The sequence below is a fragment of the Lissotriton vulgaris genome, chromosome 6 (assembly GCF_964263255.1).
Source record: "Lissotriton vulgaris chromosome 6, aLisVul1.2, whole genome shotgun sequence".
NCBI classification, from domain to species: Eukaryota; Metazoa; Chordata; class Amphibia; order Caudata; family Salamandridae; genus Lissotriton; species Lissotriton vulgaris.
This window is the reverse complement of record NC_141694.1, coordinates 362,514,050-362,534,746: the sequence shown is the minus strand read 5'-3', so window position 1 is coordinate 362,534,746 and position 20,697 is coordinate 362,514,050. Positions and strand designations below refer to the sequence as shown.

The window sequence follows — 20,697 nt, the reverse complement described above, 5'->3', positions numbered from 1 at the left end:
TCCGAGAAGCCCCAACCCTGAGCAGCTCCAGCACCGAAGTCCAGCCCTCCAGCATCCACCAGATCTGCGTGGGGCCCTTCTGCTTTTTGCTGCTCACCGCGTTGTCTGGCTACTAGCCCGCTGGCTTGTGGCCTTCCCGACGGCGACCGACGACATCATCACTGCTGGTCTGGTTGCTCCAGACTGGCCCTTGCTCCCTTCCAAAAGAGGAGCACCCCGGACCCTCCTGGTCCACTCCAAACGCCATTTTGAGTCCACCGCGTGGGCTTGAATTTGCCAAGACTTGTTGCCCCAATCCTGGGTCCAGCGACGTCGACAGCATCAACCATCGTGGGACAGCATGCACCTCCATCCTGGTCGCCGACAACGCCTCCTGGTCCGTGAGACTGCAGAGCCCAGCGTCGCCCACTCACCTGGTCGAGGTGACTTTAGATGGGCACCAGGATGGCACCGGCTGATCACTGGCTAGTGATTCAGAACTTGGTCCCCTCTGCTTACAGTTGTCTTCCATCTTCGATCCAGGCTTGGATCCTCCGAACAATCTTCACTGGTCGCCTGCCAGCAACTTCTTCTTTCAGGCTCCATAGACTGCAACGAGGATTCCCGACGTCTTTCCAGACCTATCCAGCCGCAGCCCCTGGGCTAGGTAACTTCGGCATTTCGGTGACCCAGCATAGCCTCACTATCTAAGGGTCCAGATCCTTTTTCGTTTTCAGCCTAACTAGTCATGTTCGCCCGAGAACACTAACTTTGTAAATTCTAGCCTCCATAGACTTTGTCCTGCATCCCGCGTGAGAGTGCACACTCTGCACCCGAGCCCCCTAGGCCTCCTGCTAGTAATCTGAAGGTTCAGTAGTCAAGTCCTAGCGATTCCAAAGCCTATTAGTCAAGTACTTACCTGCTAGTAAGTTTGCATTCCACTTTTGTAGTATATGGTTTTTCGTGCCCCTCGGGCATTTGTGTACATTGTGCAACGTAAAGTATTTTCGTAAGAGTTTTGGTTTGTGCTTAGTACCCTGTCCTCATAAAGAGTACAGGGCTGTTGTGATCTAAATAAATACACTGTTTATTTTCATAACACTTGTGTGGTGTCCTTTCACTTGGTGTTCACGGGTTATATGTGATGGTATAACAGCTGGCTTAACACGCCCTCTAGAGTTTAGCCCGAAGACTGCTCGTGTCCATGCTACTAGGATAGCTGGTCTATAAGGTTGACTGACAACCAATCATCAATAAGGGTTGTTTGGACTGATACAAAGTGCTCACTAGAATAGTGAACATCATATATCAGGCCAACTTCTCACAGACTGCACAAACAACTCAACAACCAACACTGATTTGGATTTGATTTTGAATTTATAGAGCACGTAGCTACCCAAGGGCGTCCCAGCGCTATAGTAGCAGCCTGAAGTACTCCTGGGGTGGGATTATTGGGGGAAGAGCCAGGTCTTCAGTAGCCTGCGGAATGACAGCAGGTTGGTTTCTTTACAGATGCTAAGGGGGAGGCTATTCTAAAGCTTAGGGGCGTTGTATGGGAAGCGGCGCCCACCCGTGCGTGTTCTTCTTATTCTGGGGACGCTGGCAAGGAAAAGGGAGTCCGACCTGAGCTGTCTGGTGGATTTATGAGTTTTGATGAGTAGTTTTAGTATGGGGGGCCTTTACCTTGTAAGATTTTATGAGAGATGCATAGGGTGCATGCTCCTGGATGGGGAGCCAGTGAAGAGCTTTGAGGGAGGGCTTAGCCGAGCATCTTGATTTCGTCCCCGTGAGGAGTCTTGCTGCGGCATACTGAGTGCTGAAGTTTTTTGATGACCGCTACTGGGGCGCCCAGGTACAGAGCGTTTCCATTATCCAATCTAGAGATAATAAGGCCCTTGATAAGAATTTTCCTAGACTGGGGGGGATAAGAGGGAGGATCTTCCGGGCAGTTCACATGAGCCCAAACCAAGTGCCGGCTGTCTTTCTCGCTTGGGATCTGAAGCTGAGGTCCTGGTCGAGCCAAAAGCCTAAACTTTTGATTTGAATTTTTTGGTGTTGGGGGGGGGGGGGGGGGGGGTGCCCATGCTGGGTGACCAGGCAAGGGATTTGGGGAGTTTGTGAGGGTCGCCTAGAAGCATAATCTCCGATTCTCCAGTATTAGGGGTGTCTTTCATAGATTCACATGCTTGAATATTCCCTGTCGTCGAAGTGGGAGTCCCACGGTACATAAAATAGCAGTAATATATGCATATATAAGTAAAATTATTATAATTATAAAAATACATATATATATATATATATATATATATATATATATATATATATATATATATATATATATATATATAAAATACAGTAAACTCAAAAGTACCATAGAACTGAATAGGCCCATAGAAAGCCTAAGGGAGAAACTCAACTTGGTAACCTATCAGTGTCATTAGGTTTTGGTCCAAATTCCAGCCAATCAGGCTGTAGTTCCCTCTAGAACCTTCTCCTTAGAAGCCCAAGACCTCAGATTTTCTACTGCACGTCGAGTGAAGGGAGTCTCCCTGAGCTCTGCTCAGTTTTTTCTTCAACTCTAGCTGTTATTTCTTCAAAATGTCTTCAAATAACAAATCCTTGTTTAAAGCCTGCCCTTCCTTTGGTAAACTGCGCCTTCTCCATGAGGATCCTCGCAGTAAATGCATTTACTGTCTCTACCCAGACCACGAGGTTAAGAACTGTAAGTACTGTCGCACTTTTCCTCCCAAGACTGAGGGATAGAGAGTCCCGTCTCTTTCTGTGGCTACTGAAGTTGAAGACTTCAGAGTCTGTGGTTTCTGATGTGGAAAGTTTTTCTTCAGGCATTTCCAGATCCTCTCAGAAGCGTGGGTGTGAAACTGAGGTTCCATCTCCTTTTCTTGAGAAGAGTAGACTGCTGGAATTCTCCAGGATTGTTTCCCCACAGGATTTGCTTCAGGGCACGTCTACGGGACCTGGTTCTCTGACGTCAGCTCCCAAAGCCTTGCCTTCCTCTCAGAAATCCGGCATTGGCTCGTCGACGAGCCCGACTACTTCTTCAGCGACGACTAAGTCTGTAACCTCTACGTCGACGACATGTTCTGTCATCCACTGCTGCGTCGACGACTATCACCTCGTCGACGACAGCCCAGGAGACAAAACCCATTACGTCGATTGTTAAGATCTCGTCTGAGTGTCAAATCGATGCCATCGACTAAAATCATCGTCGACGCTCTCATCGTCGGCGCGAACACAGTCGATTGTTCAGTCATCGAAGCAAATACCGACGACTAAGACCAAATCATCGAAAAGAAGCTCGTCGATGGCCATCGCATCAGCGACGACGACTCCGTCTACGGCTAGCTTGTCGACAGTTACTTCGTCATCGACGACCAAACTTCCAATACAGTCGACGGACAAGAAATCTTCGTCGACGACGAAAAAATCTTCAATTTCTGCGCCTCAAGTTGGTTGTACGACTACTGCTGTAACATCAACGGGCTCGTCGGCATCTCATCCTCCTCCGGCCTCAGCTGCCACTTTTACATTGGTTACTGCTTCTACCTTGAAAACGGTGCCTCTTATTCAAATAAGTCCAATAAGGAGAGGAGCACCTCTTCCTGAAAAATTGTTCCAATCAGGTGGAGAAGAATCCGATCATAATTCGGAGGTGGAACAACTGTTCGGACAGGCATCTAGTCCATCTGACTTGCACATTAAGTGCCAGGAGTACAGTGATGAGGGTGACTAAGAGGAATAAGTCGAAAGTGGGAATGATTTATTTCCGGTTGACGAAACAGTAACTTCCGAACCTGTTATACAAATACCTTTATCTTTAGTCAAAAATTTGCAGCACATGCTTGATGACTATAACCGCAGGTTCCCTCCATCGACACCTGCCTCCCCAGCATCGCAACCTCCTCCCCAGCTTCCACCTCAACAAGCATCTGCTCCGGTTCCACCCGCGTCACCGGGAGGAACTCTACCTGACCCTGACAATGAAGATCCTGCTCACGACACTGACTATGACGTCGATATGAATGAGTAGGATAATTACAGGGCCCGAACACCTTCCACTCCGCCCACCTCACCTCTTGCATCGCCTTCAGTGGACATTGCAAACTTCCATAATTTAATGGTCTGTGCAGCGAAACGCTTTCATCTCCCTGTCGAAACAGCAACATGAAAGTGACTGCTTCCTGTATGATTTTAAGGACGTTTCACAAAGACAATCACACACAATTCCCCAAAAAATATAAGGCTCCAGCGTCCGCTCCAGCCTGTTTGGTGTCACAACCAAAAGCAGAGTCTGTTATTACACATGCAGCACAGAAAAGATCTCTTAATCCAGCTACACCACTCACGTCTCCTCCTGATCAGGAAGGCCGCAAGTTGGACTCTATAGGAAAAAAGATAACTACAATGGCGGCCACTACTGTCAGAGCGGCAAATACCTTGGCAATTCTTGGCCGTTACGACCGCCAAATGTGGTCCGAGATTGTCGCACTGATTCCTCAAATGCCTGAGGCAATCCGAGCAGAAGCGCAGGCTACTATCCAAGAGGGAACGGTAATTTCATCTGAAATTATTGAATGTGCGCTCGACATTTCATCCACGGACTTTCGCCAATTAGCTGGGGCTGCAGTCTTGAGGCGTCAAGGCTGGCTGAAATCTACAACATTTCGCCCAGAAGTACAAGCAAAAGTCCACGACTTGCCGTACGATGGAGAGTCTTTATTTGGCAAGCATGTAGACCATGCTCTTAAAGCAATCAAAAAGGACACTGACACCGCAAAGTCCTTAGCTACTCTCCAATATAAAAAGTGGCCCTTTCGGGGGGCATGAGGTAGAAGCGGTGGCTCCTTTACTTTTCGTGGAGCAAGCCAGTATCGCTCATACAATACCTACGGCGATAACCGGCAGAGAGGTTCTTACCAAAATCAAAATCGTCAGTCTTTCTCTAGACCATACCAACGGAAAACAACTTATAGAGGTGGCGCAAACAACAAAAAATAGTCAGTCTCAGTTCCTTTCGTCTGCCGACTGCATTTTCGAAGTCGCATCTCAAAGTACTTTTGATAATGGTCCGAAATAACCTCCGACCAATGGGTCCTGGACGTTATCTCCAAAGGCCAAACCCTGGAGTTCACAAAATTCCCTCCCACTCGTCCACCTTCGGGGCCACCCTCCCCCCACCTCTAAGAGCTTTTGGCCCAGGTAAAATTAATGATCCAAAAAGGGGCCATCGAGGTAGTGCCGCTAGGTCAACGCGGCAAGGGATTCTATTCCCGGTGTTTCTTAGTCAAAGTCGGGAGAATGGCGTCCAATTTTGGATTTACAGGCCCTGAACAAATTAATCATTTGCAAAACCTTTCAGATGTTAAACTCTGCTTCAAATCCTGAATTACCTCAATCCAGGGGAATTCTTCTCAACGATCGACCTCCAGGACGCATATTTCCATGTGCCAATTCACCCCAGACACAGGAAGTATCTGCGCTTCAGTCGGACACCTGCACCTCCAATTCAAGGTCCTACCATTCGGCCTCCGTTCAGCACTGAGGGTCTTTACCAAGATCATGGCCCCGGTAGCTGCCTTCCTACGCCTACGAGGTATACAATTTTATCCATACCTGGACGATTGTCTCATAAAGGCTCCGAATCTTCAACTGGCAATCCAGCATGCACAGTCTTGCCTCTCCCCGTTTCAAAACTTGGGCCTTTCCATCAATTGCCAGAAGTCACACCTTCGCCCATCTCAACGGCGAGATTTTCTAGGAGCCTCTCTAGATTCTCATCTGGCAATGGTTTTTGTCTCCCAGGAACGACAAGACCGTATGCTCCAGATAGTACGATCCCTCCAGTCAAAACTGTAAGTTTCAGTCCGGATGTTGAAATCATTCTTCGGCATGGCTTCTTCTGCCATACAGTGGATTCCCCACTGCAGACTACATATGAGGGTCATCCAAGAGGAGTTAGACAAGCAGTGGAAGCAGATTTCAGGATCGTTCAACGACCGGATCATTCTTACGCCCCGCATCCAAAAGGCTCTGGAGTGGTGGGCACACCCTCCAATCCTTTCAAAAGGTCGGTCTTTTCAGGACACTACTCCAACTCTGACGCTTACAACCGATTCATCCCTGGAGGGCTGGGGAGCACATCTCGAATGCCTGTCAGTGCAAGGAAAATGGACTGCGGTCCAACGCACTTGGCATATAAATCGCCTGGAGCTCCTGGCGATCTTCCCGGCCCTGAAGTCTTTTCAACAGATCGTTCAAGGTCAATCTCTGCTGGTGATAACAGACAACACCACCAGCATGCATTACCTGAACAAGCAGGGCGGCACCAGGTCCCTTTTGCTTTCCCAACAAGCACAGGAGATATGGAATTAGGCAATTCATCACCAGATTCATCTCACTGCCATACATGTGCCGGGTGTTTCCAATGTTCTGGCGGACACACTTGGCAGGTCTTTCTCGGACAACTATGAGTGGGAACTCAATCAACCACCTCTGGAGTTCATTACTGAGTGGGGCCATCCGCAGATAGATCTCTTTGCCACTATCACCAACAAGAAATGCCAACGCTTTGCAAGTCTTCATCCCAAAAGAGTCGAGCGGAAATGCATTTTCGATCAGCTGGTTGAACGCATTCAGCTACGCTTTTCCTCCGCTTCCTGATTCCACGCTTGTTGCACAGGATGAGGCTTCAACCCTGTCAAGTCATCTTGATTGCACCCAAGTGGCCGAGGCGCCCATGGTTCCCGGACCTTCTCTTGTTCTCCCAGAGCGAGTCAATTCCGCTTCATCCGTTGCCTCACCTCCTCACGATGCAGCAGGGGCGGATTTGCCATCCGGATCCAGCATACCTCCAACTTCATGCCTGGAACCTGAGCACCATGAATTTGCAAGTCTGACAATCGACGCAGAATGTAGAAAGGTGTTGGCGCACGTCCGTGCTCCTTCCACCATTAAAACCGATCGGTTGAAGTGGAAGAGTTTCTGTGCCTGGTGCCACACTAGGGCCTTGGATCCGATGACCGCTAAACCAGAACAGATTCTGCCTTTTTTTCTTATCCCTTGCGAAGTCAGGACTTTCCCACTCCACTCTAAAGGTCTTTCTAGCGGCTCTGTCCCGCTTCCGTCATGATGGCTCTTCCTCACTATATTCGTCTAGAATTATTAAACAGTTTTCAAAGGTCTCTTCCGAATGTTTCCACCCATTCGACGTCGTCCGCCTACTTGGCGCTTAAACCTGGTCTTGTCTCAGCTCCTCCTACCTCCTTATGAACACATCCATTCAGCAAGCTTAAAGTTCCTCGCGTGGAAAGTTGCCCTATTGCTCGCCTTGACGTCATCTAGGCATGTCGGTGACATTCAGGCATTCACAATTCAGCCTCCTTTTCTCCAGTTCTAAAAGGAGGCTGTTACACTACGTACTAATCCTACATTTATTCCGAAAGTTCCCAGTGATTTTCATCTCAATGAACCGGTCATTTTAAAGACTTTCTTTCCGGATCCTCAAACTCCTGCGGAACGTTCATTACATTCCCTGGATTTAAAATGTTGCTTCAGATTTCCTGAAGGATGCAGTGCGCTGAATATAAAACTTGATCAACTATTCGTGGCCTATGGCCCGGTCTCTAAAGGACAACCTGCTTTCTTCCACTATTGCCTTTTTGTTATCAGCGAGCTGGCAAGCCTCTTCCAGCTCCAGTACGTGCTCATTCAACTAGAGCTGTCAGCTTCTACTGCCCTTTTTGCGGGGGTACCTCTGCGACACATCTGCAGAGCTGCTACGTGGTCGAGCAGCCATACTTTTACGAAGCACTGTCTGCAGTCACCAGATGCCGCAGTAGGACAAGCGGTGCTGCGGAATCTTTTCCATTAAAGGTGAGCCTCTGTTGCTACCCGCCTCCTGTCAAAGGTTTTCTCTCTTTAATATATGTCTATTATATGCCCGAAATTACTGTTAACTTTATGACTTATATGATGATTACTGCTTTCTACTCTTATTCAAGCATGTGAATCTATGAAAGACACCCCTAATACTGGCGAAGAACATAAGTTACTTACCTGTAAACTGTGGTTCTCCAGTGTTGGTGTCTTTCATAGATTCACATGCGACCCTCCCATCCTCCCCTCAGAGGTTCTTCTTCTCAGGCACTTTGGTTACTCTGTGCTACGAAAATCTGAGGTCTTGGGCTTCTGAGGAGAAGGTTCTAGAGGGAACTACAGCCTGCTTGGCTGGAATTTGGACCAAAACATAATGACACTGATGTTACCAAGTTGAGTTTCTCCCTTAGGCTTTCTATGGGCCTATTCAGTTCTATGGTACTTTTGAATTTACTGTATTTTATTTATAATAAATTTACTTATATGCTTTTATTACTGCTATTTAATGTACCGTGGGACTCCCACTTCGACGACGGGAAATATTCAAGCATGTGAATCTATGAAAGACACCAATACTGGAGAACCACAGTTTACAGGTAAGTAACTTATGTTCTTTCTTACTATTGAGTTTTAGTCTGGAGTCGCCCATCCATTTGGATATATTATGCAGGCAGGCGGCTAGATTCTCCATGGATTGGTTGGCCTGATTGATGGAGACGACTAGTTGGGTGTCGTCGGCGTACATGACCACCTTTATGCCAAATGGTGAAGCTATGTCGTCTAAGGGGGCCATGTAAATGTTAAAAAGTGTGGGGCTCAGGGCCGAGCCCTGGGGAACCCCACATTAAAGGAGAAGAGCTTTGGAATGGCCGTAACTGTCGGCCACTTGGAAGGTCCTATGCTCCAGAAATGATTTTGGCCAGGGCGGTCCCAGTGATTCCAGTTTTTTGGAGACTGTGGAGGAGGATGGTGTGGTCCACCATGTCAAAGGCGGTGCTCAGGTCCAGGAGGATCACTGCCACTGATCCCCCTGCATCCAAGATGGATCTAGTCTCCTCTGTCACAGCCAGGAGGGCGGTGTCAGTCCCCTGTCCTGGTCTGAACATTGTCTGGGAGTGGCGAAGGAGGTTGTTCTCTAAAAATGTTGATAGCTGTTCGTTCACGATTTTTTCTGCCACTTTGCTGATGCCTGGGAGGAGGGAGATGGGTCTAAATTTTGAGGGATCCGTGGGGTCTAGGTGGGGTTTCTTGAGGAGTGAGGGATCCGTGGGGTCTAGGTGGGGTTTCTTGAGGAGTGTGCGTATTATCGCCCTTTTCCAGTTGGCGGGGACTGTCCCTCGGGAGAGGGAGGCATTTATCAGCCTGGTTAGGAGGGGGGATATTGTAGGAGCAACTAATTTCAGCTTGCTCATGGGCTCTGGATTGTCTGGAGACCCACTCTTCACATGTTTGAGGGTGGCCACCAACCTCTCGATGGATACCTATCACAACTGTGAGCAAAGTAGGTAAAAAAATGTAAGCCTTTATCACAAAGATCTATAAACTGAATAACTATACAATTCACTTAAAAAATACAGCCAAACTCCCCAGCACCTACTCTGCAGACACAGCAAATGGTCAACGATATCCCACTAAAGGAAGAAAAAAAAACAAATGTACAGAAAAAACACAACTAGCACTAATGCAAACCATGTTTTACAATCACAAAAAAAAGAAACCGAACGTAGTGGTATTATTACACATTTGCAAGAAACACATTTACATTGAAATAGCACAAAAAAGGTCTCTTACCAAACAAATGCAACTACACAAACAGCAGAACCACCGGTAACAAAACCGCACACCAACAGTCTAAAGAGCAAAAGCCTAGAACACATTATAACAAGCTATCTGGCAGTCACAAACAATAGGGGCAGAAAGTCTGATAACATGTCTCCTGGAAGCAAGTACAATATTTATTTTCAAATTGGGCCCCCAGGAAGCGACCCTTGCCCAAGGGGTCGCTTCCATTTACAAATGAAAGAATTCCATAATGTCTAGTGGAGTTTTCTGCCCCTCCTGGAGGCAGAAAGGCAAAATTAAAAAAAACCAATCTGCCCCCAGAGGGGGCAGAATATACTACAAAAAAGAAAAGGACCCAAATAAGTGACCTTTGCCCAAGAGGTCGCTTCCAATTTTGCTAAAAAAAATTCCCTGGCTCTAGTTAGCTTTTCTACCACCCCACCCCCCCCCCCCCCCCCCCCCCCCCCCCCCAGGTTCAGAATTGGCCAACATAAATGGGCGATCTGTCCCTAGGGAGGGCAGGAAAGTCTGAAAATATTTACCCCCTTAGGAAGGGACCCTTGCCCAAGGGATCTCTTCCAAATTTTAAAGGAATTGAAAATCCCGGGCTCCAGTAGGTTTTTCTGCCCCCCTGGGTGCAGATCGGCCCAAAAAAACGGCCGATCTGCCCGGGGGGGGGGGGGGGGGAGCAAAGTCTGAAAATGAATTTGCACCCTAAAGGAAGCGACCCTTGCCCAAGGGGTCGCTTCCTGCACACAACTTGCCCAAATGTACAATCCCTAGTGTCTAGTGGGGCATTCCTGGTGCACGATCGCGACGCTGTGCGCGATCGTGCACCAGGAATGCCCTGCATTGGGACATCAGGGGAGAGGAAACACTGTTTACTGCCCCCACACCCCCCCCCCCGATGCCTCAAGGCACCGAGAAACTGCCCCCCCCACCCCACCGGAGACCATACACCAACCTTTGTCCTGGACGCGCTGGAAAGAAATGGATTCCAGTGCGTCCAGCGCTTCCTGATGACGGCGCGCGCTGACGTCACCAGGAAGTGTGGGGGAGGGGCCAGGGGTGGCAGCGGAAAGTCTTCCGCTGCCACCCCTGGTAAAGCAAAAACATTGGCCAGGTAGATTGATTTTAACAAAGTCTAGTACCACTTATCCAATTGATCTAAGTGGACACTTTTCATTTAGTATTTTTTACTCAGTTTTTCATTTTTCAAAAACATCATTCATATAGGTCTAGAGAATACCATTTTCAGTAGCAAAAATTCACATAAAAATACACTTTTCCAAACATAAATTCGACAATCACTACGAATGAGACTTATTTACATTTACACAATATATACAAAAACACAGACAAATGCCTATCTTCATTAAATGTATGAGGCACCAGTCCTGATATACAACCTATGGACAAGCAAGGGGCCGTTCGGTATTTTTGCTGGCCTGCTCGCTTGATTGTTCTGGAACCTGGTAATTACTAGGGTCACAATTCAGGTAGAATTTATCTACAATTGAAGTCCTGACATGCCCTTCCTGAATCTTGTTCCAGCATCAAGTCAACTCGTTTCGAACCAACGTGTTATTGACAGAGCAGTTCAGTCATCAGCACAGCCCAACCGATGCTGATGACTGAACCGCTCAGTCATCAGCATTGAAGGGGATAAGTAATATTACCACACCACCCCCACTCTGATCTCTACTTGCATTCCTGTGGTGCCGGCTCTATCCTCTACAAAGCTGATAGGACTGAACACCTGCTTATCTGGCTGACGGGCTCCCCTCTGGAAGCTTTGTTCTCTAGTATTGGGGTGTCTTTCATAGATTCACATGCTTGAATATTCCCCGTCGTCGGAGTGGGAGTCCCACGGTAAATAAAATAGCAATAAATACTAAATATATAAATATATAATCAATATATAAAGTACATAATAAGGATAAACCCAAAAAATGCATACAAGAAGCATAGGGCACCCAGCCAAAAAATTCTACATGGGAATGCATGGGAATATAAAAGTTCCAATGCAGCCTATCCTTGTCATTGTTAGTCCAAACTGCAGCCAATCAGGCGCCAGCAGCCCTCTAGAACCTTCTCCTCAGAGCTCAAGCCCTCATTTTCTACCGCACGTCGTGTGTAAGGGAGTCTCCCTGAGCTCTGCTCAGTTTTCTTCTCTTCAAGTGTTTTCCAGTTCTCCACAATGTCTTCAAGTAAGAAGTCTCTCTTCAGAGCTTGTTCATCCTGTGGAAAGCTAAGATTATTTTATGACGGCCCTCACAGTAAGTGTATTTACTGCCTGTTCCCGGACCATGAAGTGGGAAGCTGTAAGCTCTGTAGAAAATTCTCAGAGAAAACTCTCGGATAGAGAGGGCCGCTTACTAGTTTGGCTTCAAAGGCTGAAGGATAAAGACAATATACTTTCTGATGCTGAAAGTCTTGTTTCAGGCCGATCTAAAGCAGCTTCGAAGCGTGGTAGTGTGCAGGAGGTGCCTTCCCCATTTCTAAAAAAGAGGAAACTATCCCTCGCCTTAACCCCTGCGGTGTCTTCACCGTTACCTACCACGTCTGGGCCCACGAGACATAGCTCTCAGGCTCCTTCTGCTTCAATTTCCAGTTTTTCTGTGAAGAAAACTGATTTTCCGTCGACGACGGTAGTTTCAACTCCGTCGACGAGAATGGCTGTCTCTGGATCAAAGTCGACGACAGTCGACGACGACAGTCACGACGACGCTGGCCTCTGGATCGGCGTCGACGTCGACGTCTTCGTCGTCGATGAGAGTGGTTCTCAGTTCAAAGGTTTCTTCTTTAATTCCAATTTCATCTTCGTCGACGAAGAGAGTTCAATCGTCGACCCGTTCATCGTCAACGAAAGGATCGAAGACTGTGGGTTCGTCTACGCCCTCGACGACGAGTGTACCGTCGACGGCTGTCCCATCGACGAGAGAGCCTGCTTCATCTGTCCCGTCGACGACGGCTCCGTCGACGACGGCTCCATCGACGACGGCTCCGTCGACGAAGACCTTAAAATTGAAGGTTCCGTCGGCGACGACTATGTCCATGAAGATTACTCCGTCGACTGTCTCCTCGTCGGCGACGACATCAAAACCAGTTCCCTTGAAGAAGAAGACTGATGTCATGCCGTCGACGCGTGCGCAGGACACAGTTTCCACGCCAGCCTCTTCATTTGCTTCAAGGCCTTTATTGCCTCTACAGTCCAGCAAATCTATCCAGTTCGGGACTTTCACAGAAGGAGAAATGGTTAATCCTCCATCTCCTTTGTTTGCTACTGATTCAGATCAAGAGTCTGATGACCAAGCTCAAAGTCTTTCGGACTTGAACATAAAGTGCCAAGACTTCAGTAACGATGAAGAGGAACAGTATGGCCAACATCAAGCAACTCACCCTCAAGTACCAGCTGCGATGTTGCCTATATCAATGATATCGAACCTCCAAAGTATGTTGGAAGATTACAATCGACGATTCCCACCATCTCCACAGGTTGCTGCTGTCCAATCAGTGTTGAACCCAGTTACAGAGCCGACACTGGCTCCTTTACACCCAGCGCCACCTGTTACTGTTCACAGAAGTACATCAGTTCGAGTTCACACAACAATTTATCCAGATGATGATGATGATGACGAGAATCCTCCAGAGTGTGGGGATTGAGAAGTTTCAGATGTGGATGGGGATGGTGAGGAACATTTAGCGGAGTGGGATGACTATCGTGCTCAGACACCATCCCCTTCTCAGGTGCCGCCAGGGGATTCTCCTCCAGTGGATATTGCAGGCTTCCACCAATTAATGGACAGGGCGGCGCAACGGTTCAAATTACCACGAGCCCACAGAGAGGAAAATTGCTTCCTTTATGATTTCAAGAACCAACCATTTAAACAGATACACACAGTCCCGATTATAGATTTCATCTGGACTGAAGGGGTCAAATTAATGAAGACGCCTAACTCTTTACCAGCACAACTACCAAGGTTGGAAAAAAAATATAAGGCGCCGGTGGGATCTCCGGCATGCCTTACAGGTCAACCTAAGCCCGATTCTGTCGTTACGCAGGCAGCTCAGAGAGGTTCGAAGAATCCAGCGTCTACAATCACTGCTCCTCCAGACCGAGAGGGCCGTCGCCTAGATGCAATTGGGCGTATGTTTTCCTCCATGTCCTCTACGACGGTACGAGTAGCTAACACTATGGCTATCTTAGGTCGTTATGACCGTCAGGCTTGGGCTGATATGTCCGCCTATGTGGCGTTACTTCCGGATGCTTCCAAAGCAGAAGCGCAGAAGATTCTGCAAGAAGGAGAAAGAACTTCAGAGGAACTCATTGATTGTGCAGTGGATGTGGCCTGCACTGGTTTTCGCCAACTCGCTGGAGCGGCCGTCCTACGTCGACAAGGTTGGCTACGCTCAACTTCGTTTCGACAGGAAGTTCAAACAAGGATCCTGGATATGCCATATGACGGCGAGTCATTATTTGGAGCGCATATTGATGAAGCGCTGCAATCCATAAAAAAGGACACGGACACTGCACGTGCCTTGGGTACCCTTCAATTTAAGAAGCAGCCCTTTCGGGGTGCTCGAGGACGTGGCACTACATCCACTTTTCGTGGAGGAAGCAGTCAGTATTGGTCCTTTAACCAAGGTAACCAACTTTTCACCGGAAACCGTCAACAGTCTTCCCGTCAGCAACCTGCCAGAAATTATCGAGGAAAGTCCTCTTTCAGGGGAACGTCCAACAAAAGTCAATGACTTGTCTGTCGAACGGAGAATTGGAGGGCAAATCTCTGTGTTTGGTTCTCAATGGTCCTTCATTACAACGGACCGTTGGGTACTCGACATTGTGAAAAAAGGCCATGCATTGGAATTTGTCGAGGTACCTCCTCCAACGCCACCTTCCGGACCACCACCTCCGCACCTCAAGGAACTATTTCATCAAGTTCGCCTTCTCATTCAAAAAGGTGCGGTGGAAGTAGTACCAAAGTCTCCGAGAGGGAAGGGGTTTTATTCCCGTTTTTTCCTTATTGTCAAAAAGAACGGAGAATGGAGACCCATATTGGACTTGAGAGCACTCAATCACTATCTCAAGGATCAGACCTTCCGTATGCTAACGCTTACAGAAATCTTGCGCTTACTCTGTCGGAGATTTCATGACGACCATCGATCTCCGAGACGCCTACTTCCATGTCCCAATACTCGCAGGTCATCGAAAGTTCCTGCGCTTCAAGGTGGGGCACCTTCATTTCCAATTCAAGGTACTTCCATTTGGCCTCCGGTCGGCCCCCCCGAGTCTTTACAAAAATGTTGGCTCCGGTCATGGCTTTTCTTCGTCTCCAAGGCATCCAGATATTCCCATATTTCGACGACTGCCTCCTGAAATCGCAATCCCGTTCACAACTCCAACACCATACTTCCATTTGTCAGACAGTATTCAGATCCTTGGGTCTGTCCATTAACCTGGAGAAATCTCTATTGCAGCCAACAACTTGCAAGGATTTCCTAGGAGCAACGCTGGACACCAAACTAGCAAAGGCGTTTGTCTCCCGGGAACGTCAGCAAAGGATTCTCCGATTAGTTTCACTACTTCTGGCAAAGAGGTGCACTTCAGTCCGTTTGGTGAAGTCCTTTCTAGGGATGGCTTCGTCGTGCATCGCTCTTGTCCCTCATTGCAGACTACGAGCGCGACCTATTTAACAGGCACTGGACAAACAGTGGCGTCATGAAGAAAGTGCTGAGATGGTGGGCACAACCACATCAGCTTGCGGCAGGCACGTCCTTTCTGTTCAACTCCCCAGATCTGACTTTAACGACGGACGCATCTCTGGAGGGTTGGGGGGCCCCATTTCCGTCAAGGGGAAATGGACTCTGCATCAAAAGACCTGGCACATCAACAAATTGGAGCTCATGGCTTTCTTTTTGGCCCTGAAATCATTTCAACCAGTGCTGCAAGGGGAGTCGGTTCTCATACAGACGGACAACACAACCTGCATGCATTACATAAACGAGCAGGGCGGAACGAAGTCTCCGGTGTTATCCCGCCTGGCAGAGGCGATTTGGGACTGGTCCATCAATCATCAAATCACAATCACCGCAGTTCATCTTCCGGGGTTGTCCAACCTTCTGGCAGATTCCCTATGCAGATCCCGATCATCCAACCACGAGTGGGAACTCCACCAGCCAACACTCTATATGGTCTTTCGTCGTTGGGGATTCCCGGAAATCGACCTCTTCGCAGCTCCAGAGAACCGCAAATGCCCCGCTTACGCAAGTTGGCATCCCCACAAAGGATCCCAAGGCAATGCCCTTTTGATGGATTGGTCGAATCTCTTTGCCTACGCCTTTCCTCCGATCCCTCTGGTGCCACGAGTACTTTGGAAGATTCGGAGAGAACCCTGCCACATCCTTCTGATTGCTCCCAGGTGGCCACGACAGGCGTGGTTCTCGGAGCTGCTCCTCCTGTCTCAATGCAAACCCATTCTTCTTCATCCTCGAATGGATCTTCTCTCCATGGACAGGGGTCAAATCTACCATCCAGACCCCTCTTCTCTGAGCTTATCAGCCTAGAACCTGAACACTGTGAATTTGCACATCTAACCATCCCTCAGGAGTGTCGTGACATCCTTGCTCAGGCCAGGGCTCCATCAACTATAAAGACCTATAAGTTAAAATGGAAACGCTTTTGCCACTGGTGTGCTGATGCCGGAGTGCATCCTTTGCGTGCCACGCCCGCTGAGCTCCTCCCTTTCTTTTTCCAACTGGCTCAGTCGGGTTTGTCACATGCTACTTTAAGAGTTTTTCTGGCGGCAATATCACGCTTCCGCCATGATGGCTCAGCCTCCCTATGTTCATCCAGGTTAATACGTCAATTCTTCAAGGGACTTCTTCAGACTTTTCCTCCAGTTCGGCGTCCCCCTCCCGAGTGGCGCCTCAATATTGTCCTATCACAATTAATGACTGCACCTTTTGAACCAATCCATAAAGCAGACCTCAAGTATGTCACCTGGAAGGTCGCGCTTCTTCTTGCTTTGACGTCTTCACGTCGAGTGAGTGATATGCATGCATTCACGATCAAACCACCATTTCTACAGTTAAAACCAGATTCTGTGCTTTTACGCACTAACCCTACTTTTCTTCCAAAAGTGCCTTCAGACTTCCATATTAATGAGCCTGTTATACTGAAGTCTTTCTTTGCCAATCCGCAATCTCCTGCGGAACAACGCTTGCACTCTTTGGACATTAGAAGATGTTTAAAGTTTTACATCAGCAGAACAGCCCAGTTCCGAAAATCGGATCAGCTCTTTGTGGCCTATGGCCGCTTTCAAAAAGGGCGACCAGTCACCAAACCTACAGTAGCCCGCTGGGTGGCTTCGGCGATTGCTTTCTGCCATCAGAAGGCGGGAAAGCCTTTACAGACTGCAGTACAGGCCCACTCTACCAGGTTTATGGCCTCTTCAACTGCACTCTTTGCCGGAGTTCCATTGCATCAGATTTGCAGAGCAGCCACGTGGTCCAGCAGGCACACGTTCACTAAGCACTACAATCTGGGCGCCATGGCTGAAGGAGATACCGCAGTGGGACAAGCTGTGCTCCGTAATCTTTTTCAATAAGGTGAGCCTCTATTCTACCCTCCTCCTAATAGTTTCCAGTTTTATTCATGTCTTCTCTATGTATACATATAGTTGTATAACTTCTATGGCATTGGTTATTGCACCTGTTGATTCCAACCTTTTGCTTATACATTGCATTCTGGAAACTTTGTGTTGGGATACGGACTGCTAACTATTCTATATTCAAGCATGTGAATCTATGAAAGACACCCCAATACTGGAGAAGAACAATTGTTACTTACCTGTAAACAGGTGGTTCTCCAGTATTGGTATCTTTCATAGATTCACATGCGACCCTCCCATCCTCCCCTCAGAGGCTCTCTTCTCATAGACTCTGTGGTCACTCTTGTGCTACGAAAATCTGAGGGCTTGAGCTCTGAGGAGAAGGTTCTAGAGGGCTGCTGGCGCCTGATTGGCTGCAGTTTGGACTAACATAATGACAAGGATAGGCTGCATTGGAACTTTTATATTCCCATGCATTCCTATGTAGAATTTTTTGGCTGGGTGCCCTATGCTTCTTGTATGCATTTTTTGGGTTTATCCTTATTATGTACTTTATATATTTATTATATATTTATATATTTAGTATTTATTGCTATTTTATTTACCGTGGGACTCCCACTCCGACGACGGGGAATATTCAAGCATGTGAATCTATGAAAGACACCAATACTGGAGAACCACCTGTTTACAGGTAAGTAACAATTGTTCATATGCTTGCAACCAGAACCCCCTCAGACTGGAAAGGAAGTGCCAGAAAGGAGAGGAAATGCTGGGCAACAAGCCTCTTTTGTTTATGTACACAGTGTTTTTGAATGATAGCATCTTAGCCATCAGAATTATACCTATCCATTTTAGTTTTAGGAAAAAGCTGAAGACGCTCCTTTTTATTAAGCTAGCCGCTAAGGTTTCCCCTATCCTTAAATTCTATTTCATTCTTTTGACCAAACAGGTCAGTCAACTGACACTTCGAGTCACTCTGGTTAGCCTGGGATGAAGGGAGCAGGACCAGTCTTCCTGCTCTGAGAGCAGGGCAGTCCTTCTGTAATGTGTACAGGTCCAGGATTGTTACAAAGAGATGTACTAAGGGTCTCCTATTAATAGCTGGTGCCACCCTTGTGTAGTGGGGTATTCCTTACACTACCCCAACATCTGGTTGTAGAAAGTTCTTCCCTTCCCCTGTCCAGGTGTCAAGAAATCTGTGGTGAACCAAGGCTAGTGTAAGTTTCCTTTGTGCTGGAGACAAGCCCTTTGAAGAGTAAGTGGGAAATGAAACCACTGCATCCCAGCCATCCTGTCAGAATAGCATTCTAATAATAATACCTATTCCCCTTTTGTCTCACTGTTGGGAGGGCTACACAAAGCTCATCAGCAGGGCTATTCAGTCATGTGATACAGGACATTGTCCGAGGTGCTCATGGTTAGGACGAAATGCCAACTTTCTAAACTGCATTTTCAGAATTGTGACTTCAAATCCAACTTTACCATTAAATTACAATTACCATTAAATTACAATTAATTTTGAATTGAAGTCTAAACAAGATAGCTCCACCTGTTCCAAGTCCAAAGATAGCACTTAATAAATGTCATCGGGTAACTGTTAGCCGGTGGAATGGTTAGTACTTAAAGTAATGAAGAACAAAGCATCTCTAGAATTGTTAATTTAATGTATTTTTTAATAAATTTGTATTTTGCAATATGTAGTGTACTGTTTTAGTTTGTCTGAAACATTAAATCTGTAGAGCAACATCTGACCTTCCCTTTTTCATGGGTATGCGCACATTAAATTGGGCCTGGGAAAAGGTGCATATAAGGAGATGATGGACGGAGCGCTGAAACTTTTCAGACACTCACCCCCGTCACAGATCTGGGTTGAGTCAATCCTCCTTCTTAAGCTCACTTCGCCACCTCAGTTCAGACCCAGCTATATGCAAATCAGTCTTGACCCTGTGACTCATGGGAACACTCATGCCCGAACCTCTAAGCCAGGTCTTCCCTGAACTGGAAACAAGCATCCTGGGACTGGTTTCTGGGTAACACCCTTCATCATCCAGGCTAGCTTTAATCCAGTGGCACAGTGAGCAAGGGACTCACAGCTGGGCATACTCTGCCAACTTAGGGTGAGCTAAGCAGACTCTAGGAGATGATGGACGGAACACTGAGGAAAAGGTGGGAAAGAATCTGTGAGGCGTGTCTTCTAATGTATTGTGGACTTTATGGAGCCTACTGAATGGGTCATTTAGGAGCTGCAAAGAAGAATATGAACTGCCATTTAGTTGTGGGTCTAGAAAGGTTCAAGAAGTCTTCTTAGCAGTGGACCACTAGACACAGGTAATTAACATTCCATTTCTGAACATCAATTTAGAGCAGCAATTCTATTTCTATAAAATTTAAGTGGAAAGAATGTTTTGCGATGGTTTTAATGTCTGTAAGCCATTGGATATCTAAATAGTAATCGCTCCTTTTGCATTTCAGGGATGAATGTTCAGAGCAAGTGAACCGGTATTCTAATGCAGAGTATAAGAAGTTTGACTCTTCAGAAGGTGCACGTGATTTTGTGAATCAGGGTGAGTGGCTCTGCTGTGCTTAAGCAGATATTTTAGTACATTTTTTTACTATTTGAAGGGAGACTTTTATAATGCTTAGTATTTAATCAATAAATGTTGCTAGTTGACTAGTACATGGCCTTTCTAAGCTAACATTGAATTTATATAAACATCTATTTTCATCCTACCCTTTTATGTGCCTATGTTGTTGCTATCTTGTATACTGTACATAACCAAGCGGGGAATATGGTCTATTCTAAGTGATGCGTTACCTGCATAACCAGATAAACCCTACTATACAAATTCCTGACATTTCCTAAAATGCAATTTCCAACAACTCACAAAAGTTGTAGTCTTCTTAAAACCCCTGACTAGTACTTACTTTTGTGTCTGTGGTTTATCTTATATAGGAAGATGTGCTCACCCCCTCATTATGTAGTGCAGTTTCACCTCTGCCTGAATGAGTCCCTCCTCAATCAGGTGGAGAAACTGCTATAGTCAGTTGTACTATTAAATCTTGCTCTCTTCAGTTTCGATCAGATAGAACCCAAGTATGCAAATGTGTGATTTTGCAAACAGCTCAGACTCTAAAAAAATGCCCACTATTTTGTTAAAATTCTGAATTACTAGTGTTTGGACTCAATTGTTGTGACCAAATTGTCTGCTTGCCTTTTGAAACTGTGGTGCCCAGCCCTTAAACGTTCTGGTTAGCTATGTATTTATGTTCTCCCAGCGAGCCTCCCCTCTGGGAATTCTCAGTTCTCCCACACGGAGGCCTGCATTGGGATTGGGTTTTTATGTCAGGAGGGCACAAATAGCACACCCCTCTTTCCAGGTTATACAAGCGTTGTGGTGGCTGAGCCTTTTTAAAATTCTGCTCCGTTCCC

General features: G+C 47.0%; 1 protein-coding gene across 1 annotated transcript in view; it reads left to right on the top strand.

Annotated features, from left to right (window-relative positions):
* The window catches only part of LOC147707338 (ribonuclease H1-like), a 685,720-nt gene that overhangs the window by 69,690 nt on the left and 595,333 nt on the right, over nt 1-20,697 (top strand). The window contains exon 3 of the mRNA XM_086926381.1: nt 19,740-19,831. Coding sequence (XP_086782507.1) covers nt 19,740-19,831 — 92 coding nt within the window. The remainder of the gene's footprint in view (nt 1-19,739; nt 19,832-20,697) is intronic.